The sequence below is a fragment of the Schistocerca nitens genome, chromosome 4, assembly GCF_023898315.1.
Source record: "Schistocerca nitens isolate TAMUIC-IGC-003100 chromosome 4, iqSchNite1.1, whole genome shotgun sequence".
In the NCBI taxonomy this organism is placed as follows: domain Eukaryota; kingdom Metazoa; phylum Arthropoda; class Insecta; order Orthoptera; family Acrididae; genus Schistocerca; species Schistocerca nitens.
In genome coordinates, this window is record NC_064617.1 from 204,657,138 (window position 1) to 204,676,609 (window position 19,472).

Below are 19,472 nucleotides of genomic sequence, written 5' to 3' on the forward strand. Positions count from 1 at the left end.
TAGGTTAAGGTCTGAGGTACAATACTCTGCAACCATTCACCCTGGTGGGCCCTCACGTATGAGTAATCAACGAAAAAATATTGCTATTTCACATGAACCTCTACAGCTTTAAAAAAGTAATGTTCTACAGTTTGGTTGCATTGTATAAGATTAAGGTGCAGTCCTCATATACCAAAGCTGTGGGTTTGTATTGCCAAAGTTTCTTTCAAATATTTTATATTTATTTTATTTTTTATTTTTAAATCTTTATAAGTTGTGGATCATAATTTTGATTCAGTTAATTAGTTTAAATGTAACTTTTTATTTCTATCTGTCCATCACATCATTTCAATCACTGTATTAACTTCTTCAATTGCTCTAATTTTTCTTCCTATCAGTCTTCTTCCACTTGGAAGCTTTATTCGTGTGACTTTAATAATATTTATAATATTATATTTTTGTCCATGTTATTGCATTCATTATTTCTTCTCCCCATTTTGCTTGAATTTAATTTTACTTATAACCCATTCTTTCACTTAAATCTTCATCTGCATTACTTTGTCCACATGTAATAAGAATTTATGTTTTAAATGTTTGTACGGCAATTACAATCCAAAAAATATGTACATCTTGTAACGAAAAATACATGTTTGACAACACAGAGTGGCAAAAATGTCAAGAAGGAAAAGATGAAAGCCATTGAAGAAAATAATACAGAGATAAAATTATGCGACAAGGGAAAATATATATAAAAAAACAAAGATGATGTGACTTACCAAATGAAAGTCCTGGCAGGTCGACAGACACACAAACAAACACAAACATACACACAAAATTCAAGCTTTCGCAACAAACTGTTGCCTCATCAGGAAAGAGGGAAGGAGAGGGAAAGACGAAAGGATGTGGGTTTTAAGGGAGCGGGTAAGGAGTCATTCCAATCCCGGGAGCGGAAAGACTTACCTTAGGGGGAAAAAAGGACGGGTATACACTCGCGCGCGCGCGCACACACACACACACACACACACACATATCCATCCACACATATACAGACACAAGCAGACACATTTAAAGACAAAAATGTGTCTGCTTGTGTCTGTATACGTGTGGATGGATATGTGTGTGTGTGCGCGAGTGTATACCTGTCCTTTTTTCCCCCTAAGGTAAGTCTTTCCGCTCCCGGGATTGGAATGACTCCTTACCCTCTCCCTTAAAACCCACATCCTTTCGTCTTTCCCTCTCCTTCCCTCTTTCCTGATGAGGCAACAGTTTGTTGCGAAAGCTTGAATTTTGTGTGTATGTTTGTGTTTGTTTGTGTGTCTGTCGACCTGCCAGGACTTTCATTTGGTAAGTCACATCATCTTTGTTTTTAGATATATTTTTCCTACGTGGAGAACAAAAATAATGATCAAAGTCATTTCAATAAAGATTTAAAAATTAAAAAGTTGATAGCACCAACAGCACCTGTAGAGATCCAAACCCACAACTTTAACTGTTATGCAATGCAACCAATCTGTACCACATTACTTTTTTTTAAAGCTCCTGAAGAGGGGCAGCAACCTTTTCAGTAGTTGCAAGGGCAACAGTCTGGATGATTGACTGATCTGGCCTCATAACACTAACCAAAACGGCCTTGCTGTGCTAGTACTGCAAATGGCTGAAAGCAAGGGGAAACTACGGCCGTAATTTTTCCCGAAGGCATGCAGCTTTACTGTATGATTAAATTATGATGGCGTCCTCTTGGGTAAAATATTCCGGAGGTAAAATAGTCCCCCAATCGGATCTCCGGACGGGGACTACTCAAGAGGATGTCGTTATCAGAAGAAAGAAAACTGGCGTTCTACAGATCAGAGCGTGGAATGTCAGATCCCTTAATCGGGCAGGTAGGTTAGAAAATTTAAAAAGGGAAATGGATAGGTTAAAGTTAGATATAGTGGGAATTAGTGAAGTTCGGTGGCAGGAGGAACAAGACTTATGGTCAGGTGAATACAGGGTTATAAATACAAAATCAAATAGAGGTAATGCAGGAGTAGGTTTAATAATGAACAGGAAAATAGGAATGCAGGTAAGCTACTACAAACAGCATAGTGAACACATTATTGTGGCCAAGATAGATACGAAGCCCACACCTACAACAGTAGTACAAGTTTATATGCCAACTAGCTCTGCAGATGACGAAGAAATTGAAGAAATGTATGATGAGATAAAAGAAATTATTCAGATAGTGAAGGGAGATGAAAATTTAATAGTCATGGGTGACTGGAATTCGTCAGTAGGAAAAGGGAGAGAAGGAAACGTAGTAGGTGAATATGGATTGGGGGGAAGAAATGAAAGAGGAAGCCGCCTTGTAGAATTTTGCACAGAGCATAACTTAATCATAGCTAACACTTGGTTCAAGAATCATAAAAGAAGGTTGTATACCTGGAAGAATCCTGGAGATACTAAAAGGTATCAGATAAATTATATAATGGTAAGACAGAGATTTAGGAACCAGATTTTAAATTGTAAGACATTTCCAGGGGCAGATGTGGATTCTGACCACAATCTATTGGTTATGAACTGCAGATTGAAACTGAAGAAACTGCAAAAAGGTGGGAATTTAAGGAGATGGGACCTGGATAAACTGAAAGAACCAGAGGCTGCACAGAGTTTCAGGGAGAGCATAAGGGAACAATTGACAGGAATGGGGGAAAGAAATACAGAAGAAGAAGAATGGGTAGCTTTGAGGGATGAAGTAGTGAAGGCAGCAGAGGATCAAGTGGTAAAAAGACGAGGGCTAGTAGAAATCCTTGGGTAACAGAAGAAACATTGAATTTAATTGATGAAAGGAGAAAATATAAAAATGCAATAAATGAAGCAGGCAAAAATGAATACAAACGTCTCAAAAATGAGATCAACAGGAAGTGCAAAATGGCTAAACAGGGATGGCTAGATGACAAATGTAAGGATGTAGAGGCTTATCTCACTAGGGGTAAGATAGATACTGCCACCAGGAAAATTAAAGAGACTTTTGGAGAAAAGAGAACCACTTGTATGAACATCAAGAGCTCAGATGGAAACCCAGTTCTAAACAAAGAAGGGAAAGCAGAAAGGTGGAAGGAGTATATAGAGGGTCTATACAAGGGCGATGTACTTGACGACAATATTATGGAAATGGAAGAGGATGTATATGAAGATGAAATGGGAGATACGATACTGCGTGAAGAGTTTGACAGAGCACTGAAAGACCTGAGTCGAAACAAGGCCCCCGGAGTAGACAACATTCCATTGGAACTACTGACGGCCTTGGGAGAGCCAGTCCTGACAAAACTCTACCATCTGGTGAGCAAGATGTATGAAACAGGCAAAACACCCTCAGACTTCAAGAAGAATATAATAATTCCAATCCCAAAGAAAGCAGGTGTTGACAGATGTGAAAATTACCGAACAATCAGTTTAATAAGCCACAGCTGCAAAATCTAACACGAATTCTTTACAGACGAATGGAAAAATTAGTAGAAGCCGACCTCGGGGAAGATCAGTTTGGATTCCATAGAAATGTTGTAACACGTGAGGCAATACTGACCTTACAACTTATCTTAGAAGAAAGATTAAGGAAAGGCAAACCTACGTTTCTAGCATTTGTAGACTTAGAGAAAGCTTTTGACAATGTTGACTGGAATACTCTCTTTCAAATTCTAAAGGTGGCAGGGGTAAAATACAGGGTGCGAAAGGCTATTTACAGTTTGTACAGAAACCAGATGGCAGTTATAAGAGTCGAGGGACATGAAAGGGAAGCAGTGGTTGGGAAGGGAGTAAGACAGGGTTGTAGCCTCTCCCCGATGTTATTCAATCTGTATATTGAGCAAGCAGTAAAGGAAACAAAAGAAAAATTCGGAGTAGGTATTAAAATCCATGGAGAAGAAATAAAAACTTTGACGTTCGCCAATGACATTGTAATTCTGTCAGAGACAGCAAAGGACTTGGAAGAGCAGTTGAATGGAATGGACAGTGTCTTGAGAGGAGTATATAAGATGAACATCAACAAAAGCAAAACGAGGATAATGGAATGTAGTCAAATTAAATCGGGTGATGCTGAGGGGATTAGATTAGGAAATGAGACACTTAAAGTAGTAAAGGAGTTTTGCTATTTAGGGAGTAAAATAACTGATGATGGTCGAAGTAGAGAGGATACAAAATGTAGACTGGCAATGGCAAGGAAATCGTTTCTGAAGAAGAGAAATTTGTTAACATCGAGTATAGATTTAAGTGTCAGGAAGTCTTTTCTGAAAGTATTTGTATGGAGTGTAGCCATGTATGGAAGTGAAACATGGCCAATAAATAGTTTGGACAAGAAGAGAATAGAAGCTTTCGAAATGTGGTGCTACAGAAGAATGCTGAAGATTAGATGAGTAGACCACATAACTAATGAAGAAGTATTGAATAGGATTGGGGAGAAGAGGAGTTTGTCGCACAACTTGACTAGAAGAAGGGATGGGTTGGTAGGACATGTTCTGAGGCATCAAGGGATCACCAATTTAGTATTGGAGGGCAGAGTGGAGGGTAAAAATCGTAGAGGGAGACCAAGAGATCAATACACTAAGCAGATTCAGAAGGATGTAGGTTGCAGTAGGTACTGGGAGATGAAGAAGCTTGTACAGGATAGAGTAGCATGGAGAGCTGCATCAAACCAGTCTCAGAACTGAAGACCACAACAACAACAACAACAACAACATAACATGAAATTCAATTTTTTTTTTCGTCTCACAAACACCCTCACTGTGAGCTGGACACATTTAGAAATGCTCCTGGAGAGCCCCTACAACTTAGCCAAACCATGAGCATCTCTGAAGATCTCTAATGCAACTCTGGAAGAAATGTCAGGAATGAAAACGTATCATGGACCAAGATCATACAATCTGGAAGATTCACCAGCAGCTAAGATGTCCAGTTGGGAAAGGCTAAAGTGTGTGCTATCAAATAATTCCCTTCTGCTAAAAATGAAGAGGACAAATGTAAAAATATTCAACTCTATGATACTACAAAAATACAGCCATCCCTGTTTTACACAGGCAAACAATTAGGAATCATAATAAGAAATGGACTGCAGGGACTGTTTTCACAGCAAGGGAAGAACTTAAAACGAGATATGAAAATTACCAGATTAATGAATCTCATGTTAGGCACATTTTACCAAAATGAAGTCACAACTTCAAATAATACCTCTAAGGCCATGTGGTGCCACAGAAATGACAACAGGGAAGGTTCAAATTACCAAATAAATGGACACTTTCTTCAACAAATTATCTGAAGTCCTTTGAGACTCCCGAAAACTATTATCATAAAGAGTTGAGACATGAATATTAACACAGGAGTTGAAGGTGAAATTAATAACTTAATAACTTCCTAAACATTTTAAGCACTTTTGGAGTGGCACGTATGGTAACTGCTGCTGCATGGATATCAAAAATTTCAACATCAGTCTTGGACCAAATACTTACAGACACTGACACCAAATGTTGCAAAGTATTTATAAGAAATCTTGGCCTTTCTAATCACTACTGTCAGATAATACAGTTAAATGCAGGTTTGGTAAAACCCACAAAACAGCAGTCTTCTACAAGGATCTTCTTAGAAGTACATACTTTCATAGGGCATTAGCAAATCAAACCTTGGATGAAGCGTAACTGGAAAATAATGTAAATGCTAAATTCTCTAAATTCTGCATTCTGTTTAGACTATTATTGTTTTATTATTATTATTATTATTATTATTAGACATTTCCAAAAGTAGCCACAACATCAGCAGCAGCTAATGAGAATAGGTAGATGATTGTGGGTATTCGGAAGTCCTCCAAGAAATTCAAATCTGTCAGTTCTTTACAAAACCACTACAATAATCCAGTTTCTAAATTAGTATCACAGGTATAAAAACTGTACAGGATGGTATTGCTTGCAACACACACACACACACACACACACACACACACACACACACACACACACACACCATGACAAAACAATACAGCAGAAACTAAAAGCAAAGTAGTATGGGATGACATGAAACACAAAAGACAGAAACAAGTACAATACAGTATAAATCAAAGACAGGTGTAGAATAGCAGAAAATCCTCAGAAATTGGGAAATTTTGTAAATTATTATTTCTGGTATTGTGGAGAAGTTCCAACAGAATCTTCCTAAAATACATATAGCACTCACACTGACGTACACAGCAAGAACAATAGTGGTGTTTCCCATATCAGAGCTTGAAGTCAGGAAGATAAAAATAAGGAGTCAGCAAGCACAGATGATGTTCCAGTTTCTGTTCGGCCTAGAAGCCCCATTGACAAACATAATAAATGAGTCCTTCAACTGACATTTCTCAGGAGTATCTAATGCTTGCATGTGTTGTGCCCTCGTTAAAGAAGGGTATTAAAAACAGCAGGCAACTCTACTACTGTATGTGTTCTTCAAAAGTAACTGAATCCATCATGCAACAAAAAATAATGAGTTCCATGAATAAATGCAACCTTTGCAACAAATCACTGTTTGGTTACCGAAGAGGGACAAGTACAGTATCGGCCATTAGAGACTTCACTAAAGTGCTACTCCAAGGTCTTGACACAGATGTCTGCATTACATGCATGTTCTTAGGACTCATCCAAGACTTTTGACACTGTTGAAAATAAATTACAATATAAGCTAGCTGAAAATAAAATACACGATAAGCTAGAAGCACTAAGCATAGGAAGGATCCCAAATGAACGGTTACAATCTTACCCCGAAAATCGGGGTGCGAAAAGTATGGATAGTTTACACTTGGTAAACTTTTAGTAAAACAGCTGCCAGACAAGCACATAAACATAGGTGTTCCTCAGGGTAATGCAATGGACAATGCTGGGCACAATATGGTGTTGAGCACTACAGCATTTGCCATGCTGCATCTTCATCACCACAGGGTCTTCTGTATTTATTATCACTAATAAGAACTTAAAATAAATTTTAGTTGCTGAAGTTCCCAAAAACAGATAACATTACAAAGAATCACATTTAAGAAATTTTTTTGTGTGATCATTTCGAAACAAGGCATAACACAGAGTTTTGCATCACACTGTTTACAGCAGTAATGCAACTGAGTACAGTCTCCTCACAAGTACATGTTATTTTACTTATGATTTAACAGTACTTGGAAAGTTCCTTGCTCAAAGCCACAATGGATTTTCCTCCACTGATCAACGACCTCCTGATGCTTTCCTTTCTTAGTGGTATGTCTCCAAAATCTCAAATTAGGCCGAGGTGAAATTCGGTGAGTGAAGAATTCTTTTTGGCATGAACCTTGTAAATAATGTGGGAATTTAACACACACACATCTAAGGAGTGAAAAAACAGTATTTTGTACCATTTCAGTGTTTTGCGAACACATTCTGTTGACATCTTTGCCCACTTGCTGTAATCAAACACACATTTCAGATTAAATTTTTCAGTATTAGTTTGTAAGTCCACTTTCATAGCCGATTTCATCGCAGCTTTACATATGTCATCAACATACGTACATCTCTTCTGTCACACCACTTCAAAACCATTGTAATGTTTATTAAACCAAATTCCATCTCACTACAGTTTGGCTTCAAGTTCTGGCGTACCTTCACTGTGCATGCAAACTGTACCTACTGTAATTTTTGTTCCTTAGTGCAAATAGCTGAACAGAGATGGACTTCTGTACCAGTAGTCAACATATAGTGTGTGCTTTATAGCATACACTTACGAGGAATCTCGAAAACATATGTATACAACATTAGCACTCCAGGCATGCTTAGCTTCTGTTGCACGCATATGCTGTTAGCACTGAAGCCATGACAACTGTGCACAGATATGTATGCTGCCAATAGTTAAAGTGTTAACACATATCAATGACCGCCCAGAGGGTATAAGACATGGAAAAAAATTCTCTTTGCTGATGGTAGCAACATCATAGTCCCTGATAAAACACCTTATCTCCTATCAGCTAAAGCACATAAAACTCTCAACGATGTTTACAGCTGGGCACTGTGTAATAAATCAGCGGTGAATATTTTTTTTAAAAAAAAAAAAATGTACTTCAGCATGAATATGGAAAATAATTCTGTCACATTAAACATAGATGACAATTCTACAGATTGTGTAACAAACACAAAGTTTTTAAGGGTGAATATTGCTTCTCAATTAACTTGTAATGAACACACAAAGATACTGGGGAAAAAGGTCATCTGCATGTTTTGCTCTTAGGATTATCAGTTTGTAACTGCCAGTGTCTTGTGATGACACACTCAGTTCTTAGATAAAGGATAATTTTCTGGGCATTGAAAGACACAAAACATGACAATTTTTATGCTACAAGTGCTAGGCAGGCTCATTCTAAGGAACTGTTTCAAAACTTGGATATCCTTATTGGACCCTGCGAGTATATCAACCATCTGTTGCGCATATATGGAAAAAAAAAAACATTACTACCTTCGCTAACAGTTCTACACAAACCATGGAACAAAAGCCAGTTTGGACTTACATTTATCAAGGAAAAACAAAAGATTCAAATCATCATTTTCTATTAGGGAAAAAATCTTACAACAAATTTCCCACGGAAATCACCTCAGTCATCAGTTTTTTTTAGCTGGACCTAGGAGAGGCCATAAAGATGTATATGGGGTACAATTGCATGCTTATGAGCCAGGAGGCAGTTTTCCAAACAAACTGAGTTAGTTCTAGGGGCATAGCAGCGTGTTCATTGTCCAGGAGTCACCAGCAGGTGTCTTAGTTTATGCAGCAAGGAAGAGCAAAATTAAGTTTTATTATAAGTTATCTGGAGCAAATTGTGTGTGAATCAAAGAACATTGTAGAATAGGGACAAACCGATTGCGAAAGTGGACTTGATAAGACAATGACCTAATATTCGGGAATGCGAATTTTGCATCTATCTGGCAATCTTGACTTAGGTTTTCCATTATTTTCCTAAATTATTTAAAGTAAATGCCAGGATGGTTTCTTCATCAAAACCACAGCTGACCACCTGCCCTATCCTCATAAATGAAAATTATATACTCTGTGTGTGTGTGTGTGTGTGTGTGTGTGTGTGTGTGTGTGTGTGTGTATTTTTGAGCTATTTATTTCCATTTTATTACCACAATGAATCCAGTATCATTGTCAGGTCTTTGTTAAATAAATAAAGAGGGCAGATTGCAGTAAAATAACACTGCAAAAGGGAGGAAAGGAATAGAGGGATTCATATGAAGTTAGTAATATTTTTTAATCAGCAATATGCTGAGGTATTACACAAACTAATGGATAATACAAATCTTATAACAAGAAGTTCAAACAATGTTCCCAGTTTAACAGAAAGTATTTTCATATTTCTAACAAGTGAAACGGAGTGTAGGTATACAAAAAACGGTAACAGAAAATGTTAGACGAATAAATTGGAAATTTTTGGTTGATTTCTTGACCTAATACAAAAAGTTAGTAATCATATAGGCCTAATGTGTGAAGTTGACGTTATGAGTCCATAGTTGAAAAACGGACTGATACATGAAGACAAGTTATATTATATTAACAGTTATGAAATGGATATATTGCTACTGATTGTAAAAATGAGTTGCAGACATGCGCAATGAAGAGACTGTCACACACTAAGGTTTCAGCCAAAGCCATCTTCATAATAGAAAGGACAGCTTGAGTGACCAGTTATGAGAAGTGCCCACTTGTGTGAATGTATGTGTTTTCCCTTCTTTTTTGAAGAAGGCTTTGACTGAAAGCTTAAGTGTGTAACAGCCTTTTTGTTGTACCTGTCTGCAACTCAACATGTCATTTTTATGGTGAGTAGCAATCTACCCTTTTCATAACTGTTGTTGCTCCAACCTGGACATTAAACTGTTAAATTATAATATTGACAGTACTCTGAAACAATAATGCATTCGAAATTAAATTGTCCTATTTCGCTGACCAAGAACATAATATACCAATACAACATTTATGAATGATTACCGTATACTTTCATCTATCTGGAAATTTCCCAATAAATGCTCTTTTACACAAACAACACCGTAAGATCATAAAAACAGACTGCTACTCAAAAATAAATGAAAATGTTACGATAATCTTAGCCAAACAGCACTAAAGATTATATGGAAATCAGACATTAACCCTCCAAACTAAAATTCAACAGTACATCATTCAAACCAAGCAACTACTTATTGTACGTTTTTGCTTGCATATGAGAAAATTTCTGCAATTCTCTCCTCTTCCCTCTTCACATCAACTTCCTTCGCAGCATGGATTAATGCAAATCACATTTAAAAAATCGGTGTTTACATTTCATATAAAACTGCTTCTGAAAGAGTCTTCAGTGTGGCATACCTTTGTGACTTTTTGTATATGCCTGCTTTGCTTATGTCTATGACAGTGTTATTAATATTGGTTGTTAAGTAGTTATCTGTGTAAAAATAAGCATTTTAGTACTTGAAGACAGTTTATATATCCCTTTGTTTTCCCATACCTGCAGATAATTTGTAAACAAACTGTATATAGGCTATTTTGTTTAAAACAGTATTAATGTGACTTGTCTATGGACAAATAAACTACACTTTCCCTATCCTCATATAGTATGTTTCTACATTCTATGTGTTTGCATCTTTTGAGCAACTAATTTTAATTGTATTACCATGAACATTCTTACATTGTTATTAGATGATCCTTGGATGAATAATTACATACACTACTACCAACATTACTATTACTAATGAATGGGGAAAATTGATGAACCAGCCTTTTATGTCACGTACTTAAGGTGGTGGGCCATTACAAACAAACTTTTATTACTACGTTAAATGGTGAACAACCGGTTTAGTCATAGAAGTACAACATATGTATGCCTAAAAACAGGCTTACATGTTATGTCATGATGTCATGTTACAGTAGCTTCCTTAGCAGTAGTCATACAAGTTTCACACTTTTGATCTAATGTCATTCCATTCAATTCTGTTCAATTTTATTCACCCCTTACATCATGATCATACAGTTCTTGTGAATATGATACAAAACATGTCAATGCGATTAAGTGATCTTTGGGTTGATTTATGAGACAATCAATGAATACAGCAAATTTAGAAACTATGTGGTACAATGTTTTAACTACATTTCCAGACAAAGTAATTTTATGCTGAAACAAAATAACTTATTTGATTGTACCAGAATTTCAGTAACGTGATGCATGTACCCACAATAAATATTACCTTTAGGAATGTACACTACAACGCTCATTCCCATGCATCTTATGATTTACAAAATGCAAAAGATATGTGGCGTAGAAAACACACCAATGATTCCTGTCAGATTATACTACAAAGAACATGTTTTTGCTTTATAAAGTCATATCCAGGAATCTTTCACCAAAAAGATGTCTCTCAAACTAATAAAACAATGCATCTTGTCTCACTGTCAAGTTGTGATCCTCAAAAAATATAACTCTTCAAGAGAAGAATTTCTGATTGTATACCTTGAAATGAGTTTGGCAATACACTGTATACTCAATCTACACAAAAAACACACTACATTCAATGATATAACAAGACGACAGAATAAGAAAGTACGTAAATGAAATTTCATAGTATCTTCACATAAAAGTACCACAATTACAGAAATATTTCCTGATTAACGTAATCCAACACAGTTTACATGTTTTGTGTAATGAATGAATGTGCTCTCAGGTAGCTAACTGAATAATGCTTCTGAATCATCATTTGATTTTACTGATGTCAACAAGGCTTACAGACAAAGCTCATTGCAAATGCAACCTTCATAAATTACTTGAGAACATAATGATAAAAAACTGGAATGAAAACATACTATGCTGAAATTTGTTTATAAACAAGAAAAGCCTGCAGCAAAACATTATATAGCTTACAGCTCAAACCAACAGTAGGTCATGAACACACATATACAGAAGAATGCCTGATTCTAGCAAACAGAGAGAGTGGAGTAACAAAATTATCTGAAACATACAAAGAACAACAGAAAGTAACTAGATCAGAAGTACTTAATGTGGTATTTTGTTACATTCCTTCTTGGATAACATAGTGGACAGTTTTAATTTAAAAGAAAATCAACAACAGAACTACATGTATTGCAGTTTAGCACCTTAATGTGCTCCATGATACTCGACAATAAAAAAAAAAAGTCATGCAAATTTTAAAGTGATAGTCAATGTCTACATTTTGATCGAAATTCTAGACGCAAGGCTGTCTCACCTGACACAGTTCACGCAGTCACGATGTGCATTGTCCACTGCATGTATTAACTTTCTGCACAAGGGATCAAACATTAAAATGCTCTTCTTCTCACAAGCTGCCACGAGTAGGGAGCTGCAAAGTAAACTAATTAGTTTCACTTAATATGGTATTTTACTACGAAGTTACGTCGAGCGATAAGTTGCTCCTACCTATCGGGTGAAAACTCCAAATTGAAAACACCACCGTGCACAGCATTTCTCAGATGTTCACTTTGGTCCCAGCCATTACAAGGCATAAGAGACGAGTACAGTTCTTTCGAAAATCGGTCACTGTGTCCCAGTGGGAAACGATGACCAAGTTCCCTATGGTGTAGCCATGAACTGTGCAAGCCTCTTGCCTTAATTTTTGGCATTTTGGAAATTGTTGTCTAATTCACTATTATCACTACAGCGTTCTCCCTACAGGACGCACATTTGCTTCCTGGATTCACAGACTGTCAATAGGTCAAGCCTTGACTCCACACTTGCACACTGAACTATAGACAATTTGTTGGTACCATTAATTTAGTCTCCTCTCTATAACACATGTTGACAATTCCGCTCCATGTTTGCGTCAGAGATCTTCCACAGCCAGTTGTTTGAATCACATATGGTCAAATATATCGATAACTGCAACTGTCACTTGAATGAAAGCGAAAAAGCTTATAAGCATTAAAACACACAAACATTCAATATTCGACTAAATCGACGATGATAATAAAAATGTGAGAAGCTGTCATTCATAAAGCGTATTGGATAAACTTATTTTCGCTACGTAGAAAGTTGGGAGAAACACTTTATCTTGGCGAATGGCGAGCGTTACCGCTTGTATACATACAATGAATGAAGAAACATAAACTTATTACAATGATTTTCAACAAACATGGTTGTGGAAGCCTATTAGCATTCGAAAGCGCGATAAATGCCTGGGATATTACACAGAGCTTGGGTATATCCAATATGAAGCATGACAACACAATTAAATACTATACTGTTGAAATATTGTATCATGTTTACTACCGAGTATCGGTTGTTAATTAGTGTAACATAATGTCGGACGTACACATAACGAGCGTATTCTTTTATTGCAGACATGAAAGTGGCTTGTGTTCGGCACTAAAGTAGAAACACCCGTAAGAAACAGAGCTAGTTGACTTTATTTACATGTTACTAATGGATTGTAAAAAAGAATTATACGCATATTTACGAGCGTTTCATGCAGAAACACTGTGTTGGAATAGCATTTTGCGACGCGACAGATTTACGCATCGCCCTAAGCTGCGTTACTTTTAAAAGACTAATCTCTGTTGGCGAATTGTTGTACTTATGTTTTAACAAGACTTCCAGTGTTCTGTTTCAGGCCCGTCAATGTCATTTGTATAGTTCGGATGTGTCCATTGTAGTGGCAACGGATTATATTGTAGTAGCTACTTATAAAAGTAGTTGTGACTCTCACCTTCGGTAACGATGATAGCCTACTTTAACCATAGGGGTTTTTCTGTTGCTGTAATTACGAATCTGTAGTTGGCCTACTCAGAACTACTTTTTTTTTGTGGAAGATACTCATTACTTCGTCACAGAAAGATTTTCCCAGCAATCTGCTTTTAGAACTTAGGAGTAAATATGTTATGTCATTAATTCTATGGATTAGAAGAGTTTTCGCAGAAATGATTTAGACCACATTTGAATTATAGGAAATTTTAAAAGAATTATTCATTTTACAGGTCTTTTTTTAGTGTCACTTATCTCAGAACAATACCTGCAAAGTAGCTCAAACGTCTGTATCACATTGAAAAAAAAAATATATCTATATATCTTACACCCTCTTACATACGGAGTGATTATGCTTTTTATTTTATTACGCTGACACACTTGGTTAACGTTCCAAAGTTAATTTCGCAAGAGCGTTGTGGTTCACAAGCCCATACTAAATATTCTTCTGTAGTAATACTTGTCTTTACAAAGTGCAGTACTGAAACATCACTCATTATTTCCAATGGATACATATTGTGATTGCATTAATTAACTTACACTTTGGTCTCCTGCTGACCACTTCTCTCATAGGCCTACAAGTCTCTAAATTCTTAATAGTGGTTCAATATCATATCAACACTCACTAAAGAAAATGTTTGTATTACGCAAGTAGCTAGGTTTGGAACTGGATTAAAGACTTTTTAACAAACCTAAGGTATAAGTCATTTCAGATAAAAAGTCATTCTAAGATACGCAGATAACTTCGGATCATCTCAGGGCTGATACTTTAAATCTAGCATATTGTTGACTTACTGGATGGTGATAGGATATGGGGACACTACAGATTATGCTGTAGCATCAGTGTGATTACGAATTCAAGAGCATAAACATTAAATCTGAAACTGACAGTTCAAATAATGTAGTAAAAACATTTTTGAAGGTGGAAAGAAGGGGACTGACAAATGTTCAGAGGATACAGACAGTACTGAAGTGTGACATAATGACAGCATAATAGATGAAGATAAAGTGGTTGCCAATATCTTCAGCAGTCGTTTTTGACAGCACCATAGCTGATCAGATTTGTTATAAGAGATCTGTAGTTGAAGCCGTGAGTCTTCTACAGCAGTCAGTGCAGAACAAAAGTTGTCAGTAGCATGTACCCTTATATCGCAACAGAAGAGATTAAGAAAGTGATAAGACAAATGAAAACAAAATGCCACTGATGTGGACAATATATATGTATCAAAGTTCATATACATCTGTACTATGCAAACCACCTTGAGGTACATAGCAGAGGGTACTTCCCGTTGTACCAGTTATTAGGGTTTCTTCTCATTCCATTCACATATGGAGCACAGGAAGAATGATTGTTTGAATGCCTCTGTGCATTATTAGGGTTTCTTCTCATTCCATTCACATATGGAGCACAGGAAGAATGATTGTTTGAATGCCTCTGTGCATGCAATAATTATTCTAATCTTATCCTCATAATCCCCTTGTGAATGATACTTCAACAGTTGTAATATATTCCTAGAGTCATCATTTAAAGCCAGTTCTTGAAATCTTTTTAATAGACTTTCTCGGTATAGTTGAAGTCTGTCTGCAAAATTCTTCCTGTTCAGTTCCTTCTGTATCTCTGTGACACTCTCCCATGGATCTTAGACCTGTGACCATTCGTGCTGCCATTCTCTGTATACAGTTCATATTCCTATTTGGTGCATGTCCAGTACACTTGAGCAATCTTGTAGAGCCAGTTGCACCGGTGATTTGTGAGCAGTCTCCTTTGTAGACTGATCACACTTCCCCAATATTCTACCAACAAAGCGAAAACTACCACCTGTTTTATTCACAACTGAGGCTATGTGATCATTCCATTTCATATGCCTACAAAGTAATATGCCCAGTTATTTTGTATGAGTTGGCCAATTCCAGTTGATATTATATTCATTGATAATGATATTATAGTATAATATGTTTTTGTTTTTCATTTTGTGAAGTGCTCCATTTTTCATTTCTGAACATGTAAAGATGTTACCTTTCTTTGTATCACTTTGAAATCTTATCAAGATCAAACTGAATATTTATGCAGCTTTCAGACAGCACTTCATCATAGATAACTGTGTCATCTGCAAAAAGTCTGAGGTTACTATTAATATTGTCTGAAAAGGTCATTAATATACAATATGAACAGCAGCTCCCCCTCTCCCTAACACACTTCCCTGGGGCACATCTGAAGATACTTCTACTTCTAATTATGACTCTCCATCCAACATAACATGCTGCATCCTCTCTACCAAAAGGTCATCAATCCAATCACAAATTTAACTTGATACCCCATATGATCTTACTTTTGACAGTAAGCGTAGATGTGGCACCGAGTCAAATGCTTTTTGGAAATCAAGAAATATTTCATCTTCCTGGCTGCCTTGATCCAAAGCTTCCAGTATGTCATGTAAAAGAAGTGAGAGTTGGGTTTCACATGATTGATAATTGTGGAATCCATGCTGGTTGGCACTGGGGTCATTCTGTTCACGTTATCTTATTATGTTTGAGCTTCGAATATGTTCTAAGGTTCAGTATCAAGCATATGGAATGGTAGTTTTGTAGATCACGTCTACTACCCTTCTAGTAGATGGGTGTGACCTGTGTTTCTTGCCAAGAACTGGACACTTTCTTCCCGTGGGATCTACAATACATTATAGTTAGAAGAGGGGCAAACTCAGCCACAAATTCAGTGCTGAAGAACTGCTATAAATTTATTCTTAAAGTTCTCCTTCTCACATTACTGAATCTGTAAATCAATGTACTGTCCCTAATAGACTCAAATATGCTTGTCAAACCACTCTTCAAAAAAGGCGAAAAAAGCTGAGGCTTCCAATTACCAGCTATTTTCATTGCTACCAAGTCTTTCTAAAATTATGGAGAAGTTTATGTATGTGAGGATTATGTATCATGTAAATACACACAACATCCATAGTAAAAATCAGTTTGGATTCCAAAAGGTTATTTTAAATGAAAAAGCCATGTTCTCATTTGTTAACACACTCATCAAATCCATAAACAAGAAAATGTGACTAGTTGGAATCTTTTGTGATCTTTGTAGAGCATTTGGCTAAGCACAATGGCTTAAATGGTAAAGTAGGGGAGCATCACAAGTCATAGTGTAGTGGTGAATAATTTTGCAATGGCACCTGACAGGCACAGTGGAATGAGGAGTACCAAAAACATCAGTGCTTGGACCTTCACCATTCTCAATTTGTATCTATAACCTGCCATGCTGTATGTGCCACAAAACACACTTCATTCCATTTGCAGATGATGCAGCCATTATGACTGACAAAATACCAGACTGCAGTCTAGAGATCACTGTGACCACCACAATTAAAGAAGCTCAGATTGGTTCACTTCAAATGATCTGTTTCTCGATGTTAACATGACTCAGTTCATTCAGTTTCATACACCACATAAAAAAGGAAGATGTTGAAATAAAATTTGGAGAAAAAGAAATATTGAGAACTGAGTCTTCCAAATTGCAGGGATTACTTATTAACAAGAAACTAAGCTGGTCAGTTCAGGTCCTGGACATATGTAAAAGACTGAATTCAGCAGCCTTTGCAAATTTGCTCAGTCGCATCTGTTTCTGACTTGAAACCACTCAGCGCTGCATACCTTGACATTTCTATTCACTATTTACAACTTGTACAAAAAGCAGACTGCAATAATATGAGTTTAGGGACATCGAAGGGAAGCAGTGGTTGAGAACACAGTGAGACAGAGTTGTAGCCTCTCCCCAATGTTATTCAATCTCTACACTGAAAAAGCAACATAGGAAACCAGAGAAAAATTGGAGTGGTAATTAAAGTCTGATGAGAAGAAATAAAAACTTTGAGATTTGCCAGTGACATTGTAATTCTCAGAGACAGCGAAGGATTGGAAGAGCAGTTGAACGGAATGGACATTGTCTTGAAAGGAGGCTATAAGATGAATGTCAACAAATGCAAAACAGGGACAATGGAATGTAGTTGAATTAAATTGGGTGACGGTAAGGAAATTAGATTAGGAAATGAGACAGTTGAAGTATTATATGAGATTTGCTATTTGGGCTGCAAATTAGCTTGTGATGGCCGAAGTAGAGAAGATATAAAAAATAGACTGGCAACAGCAAGGAAAAAGTTTCTGAAGATGAGAAATTTGTTAACACTGAATATAGATTTAAGTGTTAGGAAGCCTTTTCTGAAAGTATTTGACTGGAGTGTAGCCATGTATGGCAGTGAAACGTGGACAATAAATGGGTTAGACAAGAAGAGAATGGGAGGGAAGTGTGAGGGGTAAAAATCATAGAGGTAGACCAAGAAAGAAATACAGGAAGCACCATTGAGAAGGATGTAGGGTGTGATAGTTATTTGGAGATGAAGAGGCTCACACAGGATAGAGTAGCATGGAGAGCTGCATCAAACCAGTTAGTGAAACTACTTTATGTGAATGGTAGCAATTACAGTTCTGCATTGAGAGAGTATTACTGGCTGAAAAGTTTGAAGAGAGGCCCACTGTTATTAAATGGTTTAAAAAAATGTGATAATCAAATTCAAAAACACAGGTGAGTTTGGTGTGGCACCTGGAACAGGAAGGTGTCCTATCCCGATGGAAGTTATTGACGAGGTTGCTTTTGCTGTAACTTTTATTTTAAATCAGAAACTTACTTATATACATTTGTGAATAGGCTTAATTCTTGTAACGTCTTTTTTGATTTTCAGTAATTTAATTGATTTATTCTAGCTAAAGTATTATTTTTGCCATGAGTGAGAAGTGCCTGACTTGCCGTAGAATTGTTAGTTCTGCAGTTTGGTGTGATGGATGCGGTAGTTTTTTTCATTGCGGGGGGGACTGCAGTGGCGTGGGTGTCGGGAAAGTGGATCAGGCTCATCAGTGGTTATGTAGGATTTGCAGCAGAGATAAGATAGTGGAACAGGAGGGGAAAATTGCTGCCCTTCAGGCTGAGCTAGATCAGGCTGGGGAAGATCTGGACAGGTTAAGGAGGGAGAAGGGCAAAGAGAGGTGGGAAGTGGCAACAGGTAACAGAAGGAACAGGACTAGAACTAAGTCTGACAGTTTTGTGGTGAATCTCAAAAATAAGTTTGACCCGTTGCTTCAGTTAGAAACTGATGAGCCTCAAGCAGAGGTAGGTGTAGACAGGACACAACAAACTTTCAATAGGAAATTGAAAAAAAATGTAGAAAAGTCATCGAAAAGGAAGAAAGTTTTGTTATTAGGCAGTTCTCATGCCAGAGGTGTAGGCCAACTTCTGCAGGAGGAATTAGGACCAGAATACCGGGTCACAAATTTTTTCAAACCAAGTGCTAGTCTGGATCAGGTGACAGAGGATTTAGGTTCACTCTGTAAAGGATTTACCAGGAAAGACACTGTGGTTATTGTGGGAGGGCCAGGGAACAATATCGACAGAGATCCTGGGTACAGTATAGAGTGTGACCTGGTAAAGATTGTTGAATTTGTATCTGTCCTGAGACGCCACGACCGGCCTCATTTGAACTCTTCTGTTGGGAGAGTTAATTTGGAGTTGGAACGGCTGCTTGGGTCGGGTGCAGGGGCTCACATTGGTGTGGTTCCTGTTGATTCTCTCAGTAGGTGGGACTATACCAGACACGGCCTACATCTCTCAACAGGAAAGGGAAGGGTAAACTGGCTGGAGCAATAGCAGGAAATTTAAGGGGGGGAGGCACTGCCATAAATG

General features: G+C 37.1%; 1 protein-coding gene across 1 annotated transcript in view; it reads right to left on the minus strand.

Moving 5' to 3' along the window:
- LOC126251693 (DDB1- and CUL4-associated factor 10) overlaps positions 1-12,851 on the minus strand; it is a 70,412-nt gene extending 57,561 nt beyond the window's left edge. The window contains exons 1-2 of the mRNA XM_049952280.1: positions 12,422-12,851; positions 12,231-12,344 (exon numbers count right to left, since the gene is read on the minus strand). Of these exons, the coding sequence (XP_049808237.1) occupies positions 12,231-12,344; positions 12,422-12,624 (317 nt within the window). The 5' untranslated portion in view covers positions 12,625-12,851. The remainder of the gene's footprint in view (positions 1-12,230; positions 12,345-12,421) is intronic.
- Between the last annotated feature and the right edge of the window lie 6,621 nt (positions 12,852-19,472).